Raw genomic sequence first — 19065 nt, 5'->3', positions numbered from 1 at the left:
AAAATCATACTGTGTCTTACATGGAAGGATAATTGAAATTGCTAAGGCTTAATGAGCAAAAGTTACTACTATAGGCAGGCAGTGATGGCCCTATTAATGATGTACTCTCAAGTTTAGAATCTAGTAATTCGGTTCTCTGCTACAAATCTGTACAAGAGAAAGTGAGAACACAAAATACAAAAATGCTTTTTGTTGCAGTTAAGTTTGTACAGAATATATTCATTGGCAAATGGGGGGGGTACATTCCTAGTGTAATTATTTCACTTCCACTGGTTGTGTAAATGCTGACAAAACATCTGCCTACCACTGTGATAGAGATGCTAAAGATAAAATGGTGAATAAAACAGTACTATATCCATGAAATTTAGTCTAATGGAGTGTGGCACATTGTATTATTCCAGTGGATGAGTAAAACCCCATGTGTATATATACCACATTTTCTTGATCCATTCATCCATTGAGGAGGGTTATCTGGGCTTATTTTATACCTTGGCTATGGTGAATGGTGCTGCAATGAACTTGGTTGTGCCTGGTGGCTTTGCTGTATCCTGGTTTGTGATATTTTGGACAGTTGCCAAGAAGTGGAATTGCGGATCATAGGGCAATTCTGTTTAGTTTTTTTGAGGAACCTCCATATTGCTTTCCAGAGTGGTTGAACAAGTTTACGTTCCCACCAGCAGTGGGACCCCTAATGGGTCACTATATACATTTTATAGATAAGGAAACTCAGTCTAAAAAAAAGGTAAGTAACTTGCTCACTCATATAGCTAAAGGGTAGAGCATTTGAAAGCATTGATTCGTCAGCTCACTCTCAAACATTGCTACAATGCCAGGGTAAGAGATAGCCTTCCTGAGCTGAAATAAGGTACACGCATAGATGTCACAATATGTAGCAGAGCATCTAACCATAAAGGTACATGCATGTAGTCCCATCTACTCAGAAGGTAAAGACAAGATTGTGTTTTTAGGCCAGCTCACGCAGTTAAGAGCCTATGTCAAAAATAAGCTAAATGTGGTCATACATGCCTTTTGCCCTACCTACTCAAATGTGGGCTGATCCAAGCAAAAGCAGGAGTCTGTCCTAAAAGAACTAAAAACAAAAGCACATGGGGGCGTGTCTCAAGTGGCAAGAAGTGATTATCACAGGTCCTGAGTTGAGTCCCAAGTTAACATACTTGTACAAGTAAACTGAAAGACAACATGGCAAGTTAAAGTATTAAAAGTAATCATGATAGAGTTAAGACAAACTTACTGGAAACCATGCAGCAGGTGAAAGGAGACTGAAACAAATCAGGGAATGACTCTTGTAATAAAGGCTGGCAAAAACTTTTTTGGTTGAAAAAAGTCCTATGAATTTACAATGCATTGTGTATGAAATAAAAGGAAAATCAAATTACCACCAGAAACATTTAAATATTTTATTATAGGTCTCCTTGAAGAAAATGATATTTTCAGGAATGCTCAAGCAGGTGTTCTCATCAGCACTAATAGTCATCCAGTTTTAAGGAAAAACAGAATATTTGATGGATTTGCTGCAGGTTTGTATTTTCCCTTGTTATGGCTTGTTTATAGTTCTAGTGTTTCATTTTCTGATGTATTCTACTTGGGTTATTAAACTGTGTAGTGAATGCTGCCAAAATAGCTGAATGCCTCTCTATTTGACAGTGTAGTTCTAGATTCTTGTATTCAATGCCAAACTTCTTATTGCCCACTAGTAATTATAAAATATGAATGATTAGACTATATGTGGGCCCTGTACTACCACTAAGAATAGGTAACATGGAAGTGGCACTGTGGCTCAAATGGTAGAGCGCTTGCCTTGAGCTGAAGAGCACAAGGACAGCACCCAATCCCAGAGTTCAAGCCCCAGGACCGACAAAACAAAAAAAAATAGGTAACATTTAAACTTTTATGTGTACAAAATCCAGACATTCCTTTTCTCTCTAGCATGTAAACTAACTCCTACCCAAACTTACTTTTGTGCACTATATTCTTCTGTTTGTCAGCAGTAGAATCTAAAATACTTGGAACTTATTAAGAGGATTAATGTGCATTCAACATTTTTTTTCTTTAAAAAAAAGTACCACTTAAGCACTTTACAGCATTTGTAGTTTTGGGTTTAAGAAATGGCATAGTGATATATGTGCTTGTTTGTAAATTTTACTTCAGGTATTGAAATTACAAATCATGCAACTGCAACACTAGAAGGCAATCAGATTTTTAACAACCGATTTGGAGGCTTATTTTTAGCATCTGGTGTTAACGTGACAATGAAAGGTATGTTGGTGCCTTTTCTGACTACAAATACATGGGTAAGCAGAAGTCACTGCATAGAATCCTCCTGTCCCTTCCCAAAAAAGAGTAAAAAAAAAAACAAAAACCCACCTGTTTTGACTTGTTCAAACCCACTTCCATTTCTGTAATCCTTTCTCCTTTTCTTTTATTACAGATAACAAAATAATGAACAATCAAGATGCCATAGAAAAGGCTGTTAGTAGAGGCCAATGTTTATATAAAATATCAAGTTATACCAGCTATCCCATGCATGATTTTTACAGGTATATTTCTAAGTTATCTGAATCCTAGAAAAGGATACAATTCCTTTGTAAGCTGGCAGTGCCTACCAGTTTTTGGCTACTTGCCAATCTTAGGAAGGAACTGAAATTTTTTTTCATATTGTCTACATTGAAGTTTATAATCAAACCCATTACTATGTAATACGTAGTATACAACACAGTACTAATCAAAATATGGAAGTGTTTATCTGTAAAAGTAAAGCTTGTCATTAATTCCACTTAGTAAACATTGACTACTTTCCCAAATTGATTCAGCCAAGACTTAACGGCTTTATTTTTACAACTTTGTTGTTGGTGATGGTTGTGGGACTTAAATTCTGGGTCTGGGGACTGTCCCTCAGCTCTTCAGCACAAGACGTGCGTTCTACCACTTGAGCCACAGTACCACTTCCGGTTTTTTGATGATTTATTGGAGTCTCACAGACTTTCCTGCCTGGGCTGGCTTTGAACCATGATCCTCATATCTCAGCCTCCTAAGTAGCTAGGATTACAGGCATGAACCACTGGCACCCAGCTTTTTTACAACTTTTTTTTTTTTTAAGTCATTCCTGGTTCACAGTGGCAGAGCTCCTGCTCAGCTAGTACAAGGCCTAAGTTCAACTCCCAGTACTTCAAGAAAAAACAAAATCTCCGAAGACAATTACTTTTGTTTTCATACAAATGACAGAAAATGTATTTTGAATTCTTGACTTGTTCGAAGAAAAATAATGCAAGGCTTTGCTTTTTTAGATGTCACACTTGTAACACCACAGATCGAAATGCCATTTGTGTGAACTGCATTAAGAAGTGCCATCAGGGACATGATGTAGAATTTATTAGACATGATAGGTATGTAGCACACTTACTGTATATACTATGGTTCCTAATTATTTTCTCCCTTACTTTCCTAATTTTTGGGTTTTCGTTTTGCTTTAGGTTTTTCTGTGACTGTGGTGCTGGAACACTGTCTAATCCTTGTACATTAGCTGGTGAGCCTACACATGATACAGACACACTATATGACTCTGCTCCACCTATAGAATCTAATACATTGCAGCACAACTGAATTCCTTCCCTAAAGAAAAAATCCTGCCATTCTAACATCATAACTTAAAACATTTCTTGGAAGAAAATATTTGCCCATGCTACAGGAAGAGACTGTATTAAAAAAAAATGGATACAAAAGGTCAGTTGACACTATGAAGCTCAAGCTACCAAAAAGAAAGTGGCAATATATTGACTCAGGATCTCAAAGCTGGGTGTTTTAGCATTACTGTGTAAAGACTTTTGAAAGGACAGAAGTGAAGAAAATAAGCTGCAATTTTGTACAGATACCAACTTTCTGAAAAGCTGGTGTTTTTACAACTAGCATTGAATGCAGTCTAATTTGCAGTAGTAATCTTCAATAGACAAGCAGCTTTGTTGCTGCCTTTATGGACATGGGTACCAATTGCTTTTGTAATATGGTAAAAATGTGAGCTAGCACTTCTGCGTTTCTTTTGATTTTTTTAACATGTATTCAGATTGAGAAATATGATTTTAATGCTTTAATCTCATGTAGTTTGTTTTTAATTTCAAGCAAAATCTTATTGTACTTGAATGTGCCCTGTTTTGTTAGCACACCTAGACTTGCTGTAACTGTACTCATGTCCCAGTATGTACGTTCTTTCTATGAAAGAGAAAACACTAATCTTAAATTATATCCAGCAATGTTTCTGGTATCCTTTAAGAAAAGTTAAGACTATTATTTCCTTCCCTTCCCCATGCAGCATTCAAAATCACCCCTAGAAAAAGTGAGTGTTTTAATGAGACTTCCTAGGAAGGGATGCACTGTAAAACAAAAGTATTCTTGTAACTCAGTTTTGTGAAAGGTTAAACTACTATGTTTTAAAGTACACTTCAGAAAGTCTCTTCAAAACAGTCCTGTATTTGAACTCTGTTCATAGTTTTTTTTTGAACAGTTTAGACAAAACTGCTGGAAATTTAAAAGTTTCCTACAAGCTGAGATCAGTATATATATACAGCCCTATACCGTTTCATAGCTCCCCTCTTCCCCCCATTTTATGTGTATTGGTGACAGTGGGTATAAACAGCCTGAAAGTGTATGCATGTACCATAACATCTAGACTTAATATATTGTGGAGTATTCAATAACCATTATGTAGAAGGTAGGTAAGAATTAAAAGGGTTTAATTTCCTAGAAAGAAATGGAAAAATCGTCATTTTTAAAAAATAAAGTTTATTAGATCATAACGTTGTCTGAATTTACCACCTTCGTCAAGTCAATTCCAAGCTTCCAATGTAGTTTAGTCTATAATTCCTTAATCAAAGTCAGCAACTTATGGACAGCTTCAGCATCTATAGTTGACCTTTCACTAACCAGGCAAACTTCCCTTAAAATAAAAATAAAAAGTATCTTTTAAACTTTGTCATGGTGTATATCATCCCTCCCCCTTTCCCATTAAAAATTTACTAAAAAACAATCATGTATTTTAATACATATAATTACCGAAATAACCGTAGTGATTGATTCATCTTCTCAAATTCTCTTGCTTTTCTATGTCCCTTCTGAATAACTTCCTCTGGGAGATTTGCAAGTTTTGCTGCATTAAAGCCATAGCTCTTAGGACAAGCTCCTTTAATGAACTTATACAGGAAAGTAATGGTCTCCTGGCTGGGATCTTCACTTTCGTTTTCTACCATGCATGCCTTAAAGGAAGGAGAAAACTGCAGTTGAAATACCCACTTGATTCCGTCAAAAATAAACAATGTTTGAATAAACAGTTTGCACATACCATATGTCCTAGGCGCACAGAAACATTTTTAGAATAATCTTCTACTAATGAATGGTAATGGGTAGAAAACAATGTACGACACTTTATGGTCTCAGCAAGTTCTTTAACAACTGCGTTTGCTATTGCTGTCCCATCAAAGGTTGCAGTGCCTCTTCCTGTGGAAGTGAAATACGCATACATTGTATATTACTCAATAGGCTTCTAACAAGGGATGTGCAGCTCACAAGTGAATGCAGAAAAGTATGTCACTGTAGTGTTGTCTGCCTATAATGTAACTAGCCACTGAGACTAAGGCAGGCAGCTTCGGCAACATAAGTGATAAAGGGGGAGAGGCCTTGTACCCTTGTACAAGAAGTCTTATTAGCAAGTCTCTGTGGCATGGAGTTTTTGAGTATTGCTCAAGTCTAGAAACTTCCTATTAAGGAACTAGTAATTTTCATCTTATATGGTTAAGAAATTTAAAGCTTTAATTATTAAACCTGTTAATAATGAAACAGGAAAATACTCTTACATTCATCTTTTGTGAGTAGCTATTGTAAGCCACTTATATGTTCTCCAGATTTTTTAGAAAAATTGTACTTTTTTAACATAGCCTTCACATTAAAATTTTGTCTTACCTAATTCATCCACAAGCACAAGAGAATGTGCTGTTGCATGCGTAAGAATGCTGGCAGTTTCACTCAATTCAACAAAAAATGTACTTTCACCTAAAAAAGAAAAAGTCACTGTAGAATATCTGAAGCATTTCATAAAACCTGAAACACTAAACATCAGGTTTAAACGACTCATACACAAGCAGTTTACATGACTTAGGTGTGGAGGAAAAGAACTACTCACCTGACATTATTCTATCTGAGGCACCAAGTCTAGTAAACACCCGATCAACTGGTGTGAGCCTACATACTTCAGCAGGTACATAACAACCCAACTGAGCCAGTACAGCTAACAGACCAGCCTGTGAAGGTAGGAGAAAAGGTATTTTATGATTGACTGGTATTAAAAGAACCTAAACACAGGAATATTTGTCCTAAGAATCCTTATTTAATAAGGCACTTGAGATTCATGATTCTAAAAAGACTGGTTCTATCTTAAACCCATTTGCTTGTGAGGCTTAGGCAAATCAAAATGCTCAGGCCCTCTTCATCAGAGCCTGTTGTCTAACTCTACTACACTAGTGAACCCAACCCAACCCTGTCTAGAGGAGAACCAGCTGGGAATTGCTTAAGAACACAAATCAAGTGAATCTATTTCAGGGGATCCAATTCTAATACCATTTTTTTTCACTCTTCAAATTTTCTTTATAACATCTTGAAAAATACAAAAGTATTTTTAATCCCTGGTGTAAAAAAAAAATAAAACAGACTATCACACCTTCCCTAAACCAATAGTTAACAAAGTCATTTTATTTACTTCCTTGTCAGAATAAGTTTGCCAGGCTTTTGCAAGGATTCCTACAAGTGAGTAATTTTTAAAGGACCAAAAAAAAGACAAGAGGGTAAAAGTTGTAACTCAAATATAGAAGCATGTTCAAGGCCCCTGGTGCAATCCCCAGACTAAACAAAATAATATCACTTTTACATACATTCTTTATATTTTGTGACTATATCTATCATAACCTGAAACTTTCCTGGTATCCCCCCGCTTTTTTTCTGTGGGTCACGGGGCCTGAACTCTGGGCCTGGGCACTGTCCCTGAGCTCTGTAGTTCATGGCTAGCACTCTACCACTTGAGCCACAGCACCACTCCTGGCTTTTTCTGCTTATGTGGTGCTGAGAAATCGAACCCAGGGCCTCATGCATGCAAGGCAAGCACTCAAAAACGTAGTCACCTTCCCAGCCATCCCTTTATTTTTAACATGAGAAAATATTTGACCAATGAGAGGAATATAATTTCTATAACAAGTTTTCCCCTTTGCTTTCTAAAGCAATGAATAAATTTATAGAACTGCTATATGAAAAAGATTCATTCTTAGTATTACAAGTTTCTTTTGGAAAGAGGTTGCTGAGGATTTAACCCAGAACCTCACGCATGCACTCTACATTAACAGAACATGAAGAATTACCTGTCTTATAAGTGTGGACTTCCCTCCCATATTCGGTCCAGTAACAAGCACACAAAAGGCTTTGCTATTTTCCTCCTCTTCCTCACAGCCTATTAGAATATCATTAGGAATAAAATCATCTCCAAAAAATGTCTTCGTAATGCAGGGATGTCGTGATCCTTTAAGCTCTAAGAATGGGAGAGTGTCTTCTCCTGGTAACAGAATTACTGGGCGACACATAGGACCATCACCCCCTTGACTATAGTTAGCTAGGCACAGTAAAACATCTGTTAAAAAGAATAAGAATAAGTCTTCATCATTGGGGAGTTTCTTGACAGTAAACTATAATCCTATAAAGTTCTATAAAGTCTTCTAAGATGCATTTTACTTGGAGGTAGCAGTAATTTGCTTTCTGACAGACACAGGCTTTTCCTAACAACTAATACTCCAGTTAATGATATCTTTACTATTAGGTGACCTTGTTATTGAAAATAAAACAGCAGCCTGTTTAATATTTTCACAATATATGTAACACTTGGATGAAATAGTAGTACATTTGCCTGTTATTTAACAGAATCCTGGGGCATAATGCTTGGAAGCAGAATGTTCTAAAAGTTGTCATTGTCATGTAATACTAATATCTTAGGTACCAGATAAGTTAACCAACTTCAAATATCCAAGCTAAGGAAAAAAAAGAGTTTTTAAATTATTTAACTATCCAATACCATACACACTAAAATAGAAGGTTCAGATCAAACCAATTTTGTGTTACAAATATGATCACTGGAGCTATGAAGCTGGGGGTGTAGCTCAGTTTACAGTGTATGCTTGACATCCTAAGTCCAATACCTAACACCAACAAAACCTTTTTTTTTTAATTCAAGCAAGCTATACTTGTGCTAAATTTTTAGATAAATCTAACCAGGTGCCAGTGGCTCACTTCTGTAACCCTAGCTACTCGGGAGGCCAGCCTGGGCAGAAAAGTCCGGGAGCTTCTATCTCCAATAAACCACCAGAAAACCAGAAGTAGCGCCATGGCTTGAGTACTAGAGCCCTAGCCTTGAGCTGAAGAGCTAAGGGACAGCAACCAGGCCCAGAGTTCAAGCCCATGACTGGCCAAAAACAAAAAAGGATTAAATCTAACTCAAAACATTTAAAGACTTCAGAACTTTAAAAACAGAAATATAAACTGAATTTTAGCTGGGGGGAGGGGTACTTTGTGTACATGAAGCCCTCAATTCAATTCCAAGCACTGCAAAAGTAAATTTAAAAAATTTTTAAAGTGAAAGTTGAGCAAGATAGCTCACACTTGAAATCCTAGTTTATTCAAGTTTGAGGCCATTCCAGGCAAAAAAATTTAAGACCATAATCTCAACCTACAGAAGTATGGGGCTGGGAATGTGGTTTAGTGGTAGAGTACTTGCCTAGCACGTATGAATCCCTGGGTTTGATTCCTCAGTACCACATAAACAGAAAAAGACAGAAGTACTGGTGTGGCTCAAGTGGTAGAGTGCTAGCTTTGAGCAAAAGAAGCTCAGAGACAGTGCCCAGGCCCTGAGTTTAAGCCCCAGGACTGGCCAATAACAAAACAAAACAAATCACTGGGCATAAAGGTATACACCTCTTCCCAGCTAGCTGAAAGCATAGCTGGCCAGCCCAGGCATAAACCCAAGATTCTATTCAAAAAAATAAGGCAAAAAGGGGCTGGGCTGTGGCTCAAATGCTAGATAGCACCACTTGCCTAACAAGTGCCAAAAACAAAATCTGTGACTAGGTGCAGTGGTATGCCTACAACGACAGCTACTTGAGAGGTGGATAGGATCATAATTCAAGGCCAGCTCAGTCTAAAATGCTACTGAAAATTTTTCAACAAATTGGCATAGAGTGTCATGTAATCCTATATGAAATAGGAAGTTGAAGTCTAAGGTCAGCCCCAGGCATCAGTGGGGAGATAGTGTCTGAAAATTAGCTAAATCAAAATGAGCTGAGGTGTGGCAAAAGTGGTCTAAGAGTTCAAATGTGATGCCCAGGGTGCAAACCCTGTACTGCTTCCAAACCCCCAACCCAAGAAATTTAACCTAGTACTGCTGAAAAACTTGAAATTTGTTGAAAGTAAAAGTTGTCCCACTATTAAGACTTTTTTTCTTTGTGGTACTGGGAGTTGAACTAAGGCTTCATACTTGTTGGGCAGGCACTCTACCTTTTGAGCCATGCCTCGACCTGGTAATGTTTTTTCAGTAGTGGGACTTGAACTTGGGGCCTGGGTACTGTACCTGAGCTCTTTTGCCCCAGGCTAGCACTCTAACACTGAGCCAAAGCACTACTTCTGGTTTTCTGGTGGTTAACTGGAGATAACTATGTCATGGGTTTTTCTGTCTGGGCTGACTTTGAACTGCGATCCACAGATCTCAACCTCTTGAGTAGGATCACAGGTGTGAGCCACCAACGTCCAGCCAACACTTAAGATACTATGAGCAAGTATATATGCATCTGTCAATATACATTATCTTGTTACTAAAGTTTAGCATTACTTAACTAAGGCCTGAGAAATTCTATTGTTCAAATTCTTACCCAACACTGCAATGCATTCTACAGCAGACTGCCAGTCCTTATAATTTTTATCGAAGTTATAAAATAGTCGCCGCATACAGTCCTTTAGCGATGTGTCTCTACGTTCTTCAGCATTTATCAGATTAGCCAACTTTTTCTCAATAGTTTTGGTCCAGTATCGTTTACAACCTTTCTTGGTAGATTTCAATTCATACTCTTCTGGCAGATTACGAGTAGTGAAATTCTCTGGAATTTCCAACTGGTAACGGTTCCTACCAATCCCCCAATAAACAATGCTCCTACAGCCCATTCGAGTGCGCTGTTTCTCTAAGTACTCCAGGAGGCTCTGTTCATTTTCTCTTATGTCGGCCAGTGCTTGGTCATAATCAGCGTCAAATCCTGCTTTGGGAATGATCAATCCAGTCTTTCTAGCCTTTTCATGGTCAAAGGCTGTATCCCATCGGTTCAGTTCTGCAGTCAAGTCAGGAAAACGACCTTCGGGACTTTTTGCCTGTAGAGTCACTATCTGCTTAAGGATTTTGGACTTAAAACCTTCAGTTACTTCTCCCATAATCTCTATAATTTTACACATTACTTTGAATCCTTCCAGAGTAGAAAGAAAATCAATTATCTTTTTTTTACTATATGTGGTTTCTTCATACATTATAGCCCTGCTATCTGGGTGGTTGTGGTTTTTTAAGGGAAACCCAACATTATGAATTTTACTCAGGAGCCTCTCAAGATCTGGAAGCTTTTTTAGAAGTTCTGCAACTTCAGAGGTTTTGTCAGGGAGTACCATGAGGTCTTCTATGGCATCTAGGCGATCACTGATGGCAAAAGGGTTACAGAGTGGGGCACAAAGCCACTGTTTCAGAAGCCGCTTTCCAAAGAGAGTATGGCAGGTATCGATCCTTTCTATCAGGGTCCCCTCAGTAGAACCATTCGTCCCATTCAGGAAAATCTCCAAGTTGTTTAATGTCACTGCATCTAGCACCATACGTTGATTGGCTTTAGTAAAAATAGCACCTGGTTTTGTAGTACTAACCATGTTGGAATCCAAAGGAATATACTCTTCAAAGTTAGCCATGGATAAAAGTTCGTGATCAATACAGCATTTTTTGAGGTAGAAGACACAGCCACCTAGAGCAGAGAGGGCCAATTCACTTTTCTCTCCTGGTGTCAATCCAATGGAATCTGACTCTGAGGTCATACCTTTAAGCACCTGGGGTAATGCAACTCCACTGCCTTCACTGATCTTTTCAGTAAAATACCCTTCTTCAAGCAGTGTTCTCAAAGTTTTAGTTGCATCCCAAAATTGGGAGCCAGGTACCAGACCTTCCTGAAGGGAAGATGATAATGAACCCTTCAGAACTGTCTTAGTTTCTACTGAAAGATTCCCTTTTTCAAACAAGACTTGTACTGGAGGATAATGTGCTACTAGAGTCCTAAATCTGGAACAATGGCGATCATCTGAAAACTGACCTATGAAAAACTTGCCCAGTGAAGTATCAACAAAGCATACGCCATATACACGACTATGGCCAGAAAAATCTTCTGCTTTTTCTTTGAGGCTAAGAAGATACTTACTGTAGTTCTCAGAGGGCTCACCTTCCAGCACACTGTAAGTCTGTGTACCCTTGGTTATGATCCTACAAATTTCCCTCCTTACCACCCTATCAAACTTAGATATATGTGCCATCTTCCGACATCTTGCTTCCATCATTTCTGGAGTTTCAGTCTGTTCCACTCGTGCTACTTTATAGCCCTTCTGCACTAAGGAATCTGAGTACCGGCCAAATGCTATTTCAGGAAAACCAGAATGAGCCCAACTGCCTTTCATGAACACCAGCCCCAGTTCATTGACTCCAATAACAGCATCCATGTGGTATAGTTCATAGAACTTCCCCACCTTGTAAAAGATGACAAGATCAAAATTTTGAGACTTAATCTGCCACCACTTCCTCATCCCAGGAGTACAGGAATTAAGAAAATCTTCAGGCACATAGAGGGTGGATGCATCAAAATCTGGGTGATCAGGCCGCCTCCTGCGCTCATCTCTTCTATTTTCCTTCTTAAGCCATTCTAAAGATTCATGATACCAGATAGTAGGGGGGCTGTTGTCATCACCTCCACTAGCATGGACGTGGGATTCAGAATTTTGAAGGGCAGAAAAAGCACTCAACGTGGTCTTGTTTCCCAAAATTCCAGTTATGCATTTGGTGGTTGCGGGTGTCTCCTTTGAAACTTTTGCGGGTATCTCCTTTGAAACTTTTGCGGGCGTCTCCTTTGAAACTTTTGCAGGTGTCTCCTTTGAACTTTTCCTTTTAAAAGTACTGCTTCCAGTCACCATTCTTTTCCGTTTTGGAGCAACTTTGACAGGGCTGCTCAGACCGTCACTCTCACTATCCCCCATTCCACTGCTCATTTCATCACTGCTAGCTTCCTCCTTAGTATTGGGCTTGAATTCCACATCAGAGTCACCATCACTCTCTGAGTCTGATATGACCCTTAGTTTTTTTACTTGCCGGCTACTTCTCCTAGGTCCTTGTTTCTGAGGCTGCATTTCAGCTTCACTGTCCTTTTCTTCACTGTTATCTGATGCATAAGTTGCACCTACCTGACAGAGAAGAAAACATTTTAAAATAAAGGGCTGGGAGCCATGTAAAAGGACCTAGTTCTCATTTCTAGCACCAAAAATAATAAAAGCAAGATTTGAAAAACTACAATAGTGCTGTGGAATCTCTCAGTATGCTGTAACTTCATATACCTCCAGAAATGATTGTTTTCCTTCTCAGTATCATCAAGTGTCATGGCTGGGCCTGGTGATGGTCTATAATCCCAGCACTTGAAAGGCTAAGGCAGGACTTTGAGTTGAAGACACTCTTGAGCAAGAGACTATTGGGAGCACTGTAGTGGGGTTGTTTGATGATGACCAACTGTTGAGGTTTTATATAATCTAACCTATGATACAAGAAGGTACAGAAGTGTGCACATACACACAGATAGTTTCCACAATGAAAGACATGTATATCTATCAAAATTAAGTCACCTCATTGCTCCCCCATCACAATTGTTTTTCTCCCTGCTGCCCCCCACAAACTCCCCCCTTAACTAAATGAATGTCGCACCTCTGTCTCTTCCTCTTCTTCTGACTCTGAGGGTTCATCACACACTGCCATTTCAAGCCTCTTAATCTTGTCTTTATTTAAGGCTTCATCTGCTCGTTGCATTGCTCTGAGTATTTCAGACTTTGAACTATAAAAATGGCCACCCTTTTGGGCTTCCTGTGATTTTGAACCTAAAAACATATTTATAAATAAGAACCTTGTTGGATGAATAGTTGGCTCAATCTACAACAAAATTTCTAATGCGCTCTTATTTTGTTAATCCATATAGATAGATAAATAAAACCCAAAAGGAATTTTCAGGAAAAAGCTGCTATTGAAACTGGAATTGCCACTTTTTATTCATAAGTTGCCCTAACTATTGAGTCACCAAGACCATAGTTTCTTCTAATGACTTGGGGCCATGACCCTAACAAGTATGGCATACTTCTTCAAGTCAAGCAAATGTAAATTGGTTTTGGAACACTCGGTAAAGTTAGATCCAAAAAGCAATTAGATCAGATAACAAAAACAAGCAAAATGAACTTTAAATTTCCCTGCTTTAAGTAAAATTTTCCTTTATTTCACTTAAAATTGATTTCACAGGACTGAGAATGAATAAAGTTCAATGGCAAAACATTCTACCTAGCTTGTGAGACCCTGGGTTCAATCCAAGAGACCAGGCATGCACCAGCCAAAGTGAGGCTAAAAATGCAGAACTCCTGATGTCTGTAGTAAGACTGGGCTTAAAGAACGCAAGCTGTAGGTCCAGAATTCAAATTTGAAATACAACTCAAATGGACAATCTTGGGGCGTAATAGAGTATCTTTCTCAGAGCATCATGGATCCATGTTGTATCCTATTTTTGCCTCCTTCAAGATAAGCATAGCTTACCCTTCTCGTATCTGAGTTTCATAGTTATTAACCCCAATCGTAAGATTAATTTTGTGTTAAGTGTTTTAATTGCTATAAACAGTTGTAAGTTATTCAAAGGGATAGAAATTGAAGTTCCATCCCACATAACAAACTAAAGACTAACTGTATCTCATGCCTGAACTCTCCAACTTGCCAGTCTTACAGTCTACAAGAAAACAACACAATTTCACTGTATACAAGTGTCTTTCTCATTCTCTCACACAGAGTAAACCTTACCCTCTTACCTGTATATGGCTTTAATAGCCTTTTGCTGACCCAGCCCCTTGTTGGGCTGTCATCAAAAAACTGCACATGAACACGGGCTGATTTCCCTTTCTCCCGGATGAATGTTCCATCAAAGGGATGATTGTAAACCAGGCAAGGCCACCAGGGGTAACCCTCCATCTTGGCCCAAACTAAATCACCTGGTGAGAAGTCACAGGAACTGCTGACAAAAGAAAATACATAACTTGGTTATAACTTGGTTAGGTTACTTTAAATACAATTACCTATACAAATAAACAATTCCAAACAAGTTATAAGACGCATGAAGCCTTCTGGCTTTAATATTCAAGCACAGAGGTCCCAGAATTAGCCAGATGCTGGTGGCTCATGCTTATAATCCTAGTTGCTAAAAAGTCTGAGATCTCAAGATTATGGTTCCAAGCCAGCTCAGGCAACATAAATGAAGAGACTCTATCTCCAATTAACTAGGTGTGTGGCTCAAGTGGTAGAACACTAGCCTTAACCAAAAAAGCTAAACAAGAGTGCAAGGGCCAAGTTCAAGCCCCAGTACTAGCACCAAAAAAAAAAGGGTCAGAATTATTATTTATTTTTTGGTTGGTCGTGGGGCTTGAACTCTGGGCCTGAGCACTGTCCCTCAGCTCTACAGTTCAAGGCTAGCGCTCTACCACTTGAGCTACAGTGCCACTTCCAGTTTTCTGGTGGTTTATTGGAGATAAGAATTTCACAGACTTTCCTGCTGGGGCAGGCTTTGAACCTCGAGTAGCTAGGATTACAGGCGTGAGCCATCGTCGCCCAGCTATTATTTTTTTTTAGTAGGTTGTGGGGCTTGAACTTTGGGCCTGGGCCAGTCCTTCAGCTCTTTAGCTCAAGGCAAACACCCTACAGCTTGAGCCATAGAGCCACTTCTGGGTTTCTGGTGGTTAATGGGAGATAAGAGTCTCAGGGACTTTCCTGCCCAGGCTGGCTTTGAACCTCCTCACATCTCAGCCTCCTGAGTAGCTAGGATTACAGGCGTAAGCCACCAGTCTCAGCAGAACTAGTTATTTTTTTGTTTTTTGGGTCCGGTCATGGGGCCTGAACTCTGGGCCTGAGCGCTGCACTGTCCCTCAGCTCTTCAGCTCAAGGCTAACGCTCTACCACTTGAGTCACAGGCCACTTCTGGTTTTTTTCTTTTTTTGCTTATGTGGTGCTGAGGAATCGAACCCAGGGCCTCATGCATGCAAGGCAAGCGCTCTACCACTGAGCCACCTTCCCAGCCCAGAACTAGTTATTTTTAAGCCAAATGTTCAGATAACTTTTAAAACATTAGCAAAGACTGGTATTATAATGCTTGTGTAATTATTAAGACAAACACAAATTAAATTCTAGTATTTGTAATCTTCATTAATAATCTTGGTAATTCTAATACTTAAATAAGAAACTATTTCTCAGAATGATTTGAGGTTTAATATCTATGACAAAATTCTGATAGTATATTGTGAGCAAGAAACAGAGTTCCATGGAGGCAGACAGAAGCTAGTGAAATTCTGACAAACTGAAAAAAGTATTGGGCTGCCTGACTCATTTAGTAGATAGAAGAGCAACTTACAAAGCCTTGAGTTCAATTCCTAACACTAGAAGAATAAAAGTCTTAGTGAATCATACCTAAACTATAAAGAGGATCTAGTCCACAGGTATCAGGAAGACATGCTGATTCTATATATAACTATGCTAAATATATTACCTGATTCATTATGCTTTCTTTAATTTGTCCAGTTCCTGTGTATTCCAAATACTCCCAAAAGCTATCTAGTACTATGACCTCCCAAACTATTTTTATAGAAAAACCTGTCAACAAATAAGTGCCTAATTTTTTTAAAGAAAAAGAGTACGTACATATGCTTATAAAAACAAGAAAAGGAAAGGAAGAAGGAAAGGGAAAATTGTAGCTAGAAAACTTTAACCAAGGAATCGATCAACAGCTGTTGATTCCTATCCAAGTGTATTAAACTGATCTTTACTAACTGCAAACTTTAACAACAAGAATACTTTAGACATTTCTTGAAAAATAGCTAACTAAAGGCCACCTGATTTAGACCTGATCCTGAAGTACATTTCTTTCTGCAAAAAATACAAATATAGTTCAGTATTAGAGCCTAGATTATGTGTAAGGCCATATTCAATTCTCAGCACTACAAAAGAAAAACATGATAATGCGTACAGAAACTTTCAAGTTTAGAATATTAAGAAAAGCCAGATTAGGAGCACTATTTCAGTTTGTACTAGTCTTAAAAGGGCTCTATAAGGATACTCTCAATTTACACAAACAAGTTCATGAATACTGTCTCACAATCTCTGGGTCTACTGGGTCTACAAGGCTCGAGTTGGGGACATCGATGAAGAAAGCACAAGGCCAAGTTCAAACCCCAGTACTGCTTAAAAAAACTTCGTGGTTGGGGTGGGGGTTGTTGTTTTTTGGTTATGTTACTCAGGCTGGTCTGCAACTTCAGGGCTCAAGCATCCCTCCCACCTCATAGGCTAGTGCTACCTTGCCCAGCAGAAACACAGTGGTGACTCATCAGATAATCCTAGTGGGTTGAGATCTAGGGATCCTAGTTTGAAGCTAGTCCATGAGATTCTTACCTATAATTACCTAGCAAAAAAGCCAGAAGTGGAGGTGTGGCTCAAGTAGTACACCATTCCTTGAGCAAAAAAGCCAAATGAGAGCATGAGTCCGAGTTCAAGCCCCAATACCAGTACATACAACAGAAAAAGAATGTACACTGGAGGTGGAGGCATGGCGCAGGTGGTACACAACAGCCAATGAGCCATAGTGTAAGATACTGAGATTGAGTCTAGGTCTTAAACAAAAAAATGAATGTATATTGTGACAGTATACTTGAATAGAGAATAGAGTGGTCCAAACCCAATGGAATTTTATACTATCTGTTATGAGACAACAAAGATTACAAGAGTCCCAGGTGTCACTGTATCTCCCAGAGAAATTTAATGACTAGATCAAAACTCATATGCAAGACTATGACACAAAATCCTCCTAAAAACTCCTATCTTCAAGAGTAGTTCAAGGGCGGGCACCAGTGATTCATGCCTGTAATCCTGGCTACTGAGGGGGCTAGGATGTGAGGATCTTGGTTTAAAGAATGTCTGAGACTCTTATCTCCAATTAACCACCAGAGCCAGGAGTTATGACTCAAGTGGTTATGTACCAGTCTTGAGCAAAAAGGCCCTGAGTTCAAGCCTGGGGGAGGGACAGAGGGAGTAGGTGAACTCCAAGGGTTTAAGGTGTGGTTGAGTGGTACGTGAGATCCTGATTTCAAAGCCCTCCAAGTCGCACGCTAAGGGTGGGGGAGTAGTAAATAAGACCACAGTAAATCAAGTTTCTAACAAAACTTTCAGGCATGTGGAAGTCCTCATTTGAAATTTTTCTTATTTATAAAATATGAAAAAAGTACTACCTTACACATGAATAAGCTACTCATTCTAGTTTTATTCCTATGTCTTATAAGAGCTGTTACTTTAGAACTGTCATTTGTACAAATGTAGTACAAACTTACTATAAATGTTTTTTAAGCCTCAAGGTCAAGAATAAGTGTCTCCTTTCCAAAGCACCCAACTTTAAAAACTGAATATAAAATGTCTTTTTAAAAAGTCTTCGTATAGGGGCTGGGAAAGTGGCTCAGTGGTAGAGCACTTGCCTCGCATGCTCGAGGCCCTGGGTTCGATTCCTCAGCACCACATGAGAAAAAAGCCGGAAGTGGCGCTGTGTCAAGTGGTAGAGTGCTAGCCTTGAGGTGAAGAGCTGAGGGACAGCACCCAGGCCCAGAGTTCAGGCCCCATGACCGGACCCCCCCCCAAAAAAAGTCTTCGTATATATTTGAAATACAAATACGCATCCTCAATAGAGAGGGAAAAAATGTGATAAAAGCTTGTAATACTAGCATTCAAGAGGCTGAGATCTGGAGGATCACAATTCTGAGGCAGTCCCAGCAGGAAACTCTGTGAGACTCCACCTCCAAAATAACCAGCTTTTTGCTGATTATGAGGCATGGCTCAAAATATCAAGTATCTCCACATCAGCCCAGCAAGCAAGCTGGGCAAGGGCAAGGCAATGTTTCAACGCAGGGCCTCTTATGAGCACTCTAAATGAGCCACACAGCCCTAGCCTGATTTGCTTGTTATTCTTCTCAACCATGATCCTCCTAATCTCTGCCTGAGTGACTAGGACTACAGGCAGGAGCCACCTCTCTGGGCCCTCTCACTGGTTTTTACAAAACAATTTTTTTAATAAAATGGTATTTAGAAATACATCTACGTTTAGATCTGGGCGTGGTGGTTTTCAACGTCACCTTACCTTCAAAATAACCTTTTATCTGGAGACTTAATATAACTTGATGTCTGCTAAAAGACAGAAATATACTATAAATGTCAAGACTACAAAATCTAGATAAAGAGGGCTGAGAAGGTGGCTCAGTGGTAGAGTGCTTGCCTTGCATGCATGAGGCCCTGGGTTCGATTACTCAGCACCACATAAGCAGAAAAAGCTGAAGTGGTGCTGTGGCTCAAGTGGTAGAGCACTAGCCTTGAGCTGAAGAGCTGAGGGACAGTGCCCAGCCCCAGAGTTCAGGCACCATGACTGGCCAAAAAAAAAAAAATCTAGATAAAGAAAGTCAAGTATGGTGATACATCCAGTCTCAACTACTCCAAAGGTTGAGGCTCCAATGCTAAAAGCTTTAAGAAAAAGTGCTACACTTTTTTTTGGGGGGGGGGTCCGGTCGTGGGGCCTGAACTCTGGGCCTGGGTGCTGTCCCTCAGCTCTTCAGCTCAAGGCTAGCACTCTACCACTTGAGCCACAGCGCCAC

General features: G+C 39.3%; 2 protein-coding genes across 3 annotated transcripts in view; one reads left to right on the top strand and one right to left on the bottom strand.

Annotated features, from left to right (window-relative positions):
* The window catches only part of Fbxo11 (F-box protein 11), a 25399-nt gene extending 20591 nt beyond the window's left edge, over positions 1-4808 (top strand). For both annotated transcript variants that reach the window (XM_013017945.1, XM_013017944.1), the window contains exons 18-22: positions 1428-1538; positions 2170-2277; positions 2450-2558; positions 3306-3404; positions 3492-4808. In XM_013017945.1, coding sequence (XP_012873399.1) covers positions 1428-1538; positions 2170-2277; positions 2450-2558; positions 3306-3404; positions 3492-3621 — 557 coding nt within the window. In that variant the 3' untranslated portion in view covers positions 3622-4808. The remainder of the gene's footprint in view (positions 1-1427; positions 1539-2169; positions 2278-2449; positions 2559-3305; positions 3405-3491) is intronic.
* Positions 4502-19065, bottom strand: part of Msh6 (mutS homolog 6) — a 17498-nt gene continuing 2934 nt past the window's right edge. Inside the window, exons 2-10 of the mRNA XM_013017943.1 lie at positions 14206-14408; positions 13070-13239; positions 9963-12558; positions 7413-7678; positions 6188-6305; positions 5968-6057; positions 5351-5505; positions 5065-5264; positions 4502-4948 (exon numbers count right to left, since the gene is read on the bottom strand). Of these exons, the coding sequence (XP_012873397.1) occupies positions 4867-4948; positions 5065-5264; positions 5351-5505; positions 5968-6057; positions 6188-6305; positions 7413-7678; positions 9963-12558; positions 13070-13239; positions 14206-14408 (3880 nt within the window). The 3' untranslated portion in view covers positions 4502-4866. The remainder of the gene's footprint in view (positions 4949-5064; positions 5265-5350; positions 5506-5967; positions 6058-6187; positions 6306-7412; positions 7679-9962; positions 12559-13069; positions 13240-14205; positions 14409-19065) is intronic.

This window comes from Dipodomys ordii, unplaced genomic scaffold (genome assembly GCF_000151885.1).
Source record: "Dipodomys ordii isolate 6190 unplaced genomic scaffold, Dord_2.0 Scaffold37, whole genome shotgun sequence".
NCBI lineage: Eukaryota > Metazoa > Chordata > Mammalia > Rodentia > Heteromyidae > Dipodomys > Dipodomys ordii.
This window is presented reverse-complemented; position numbering and strand designations above follow the sequence as displayed.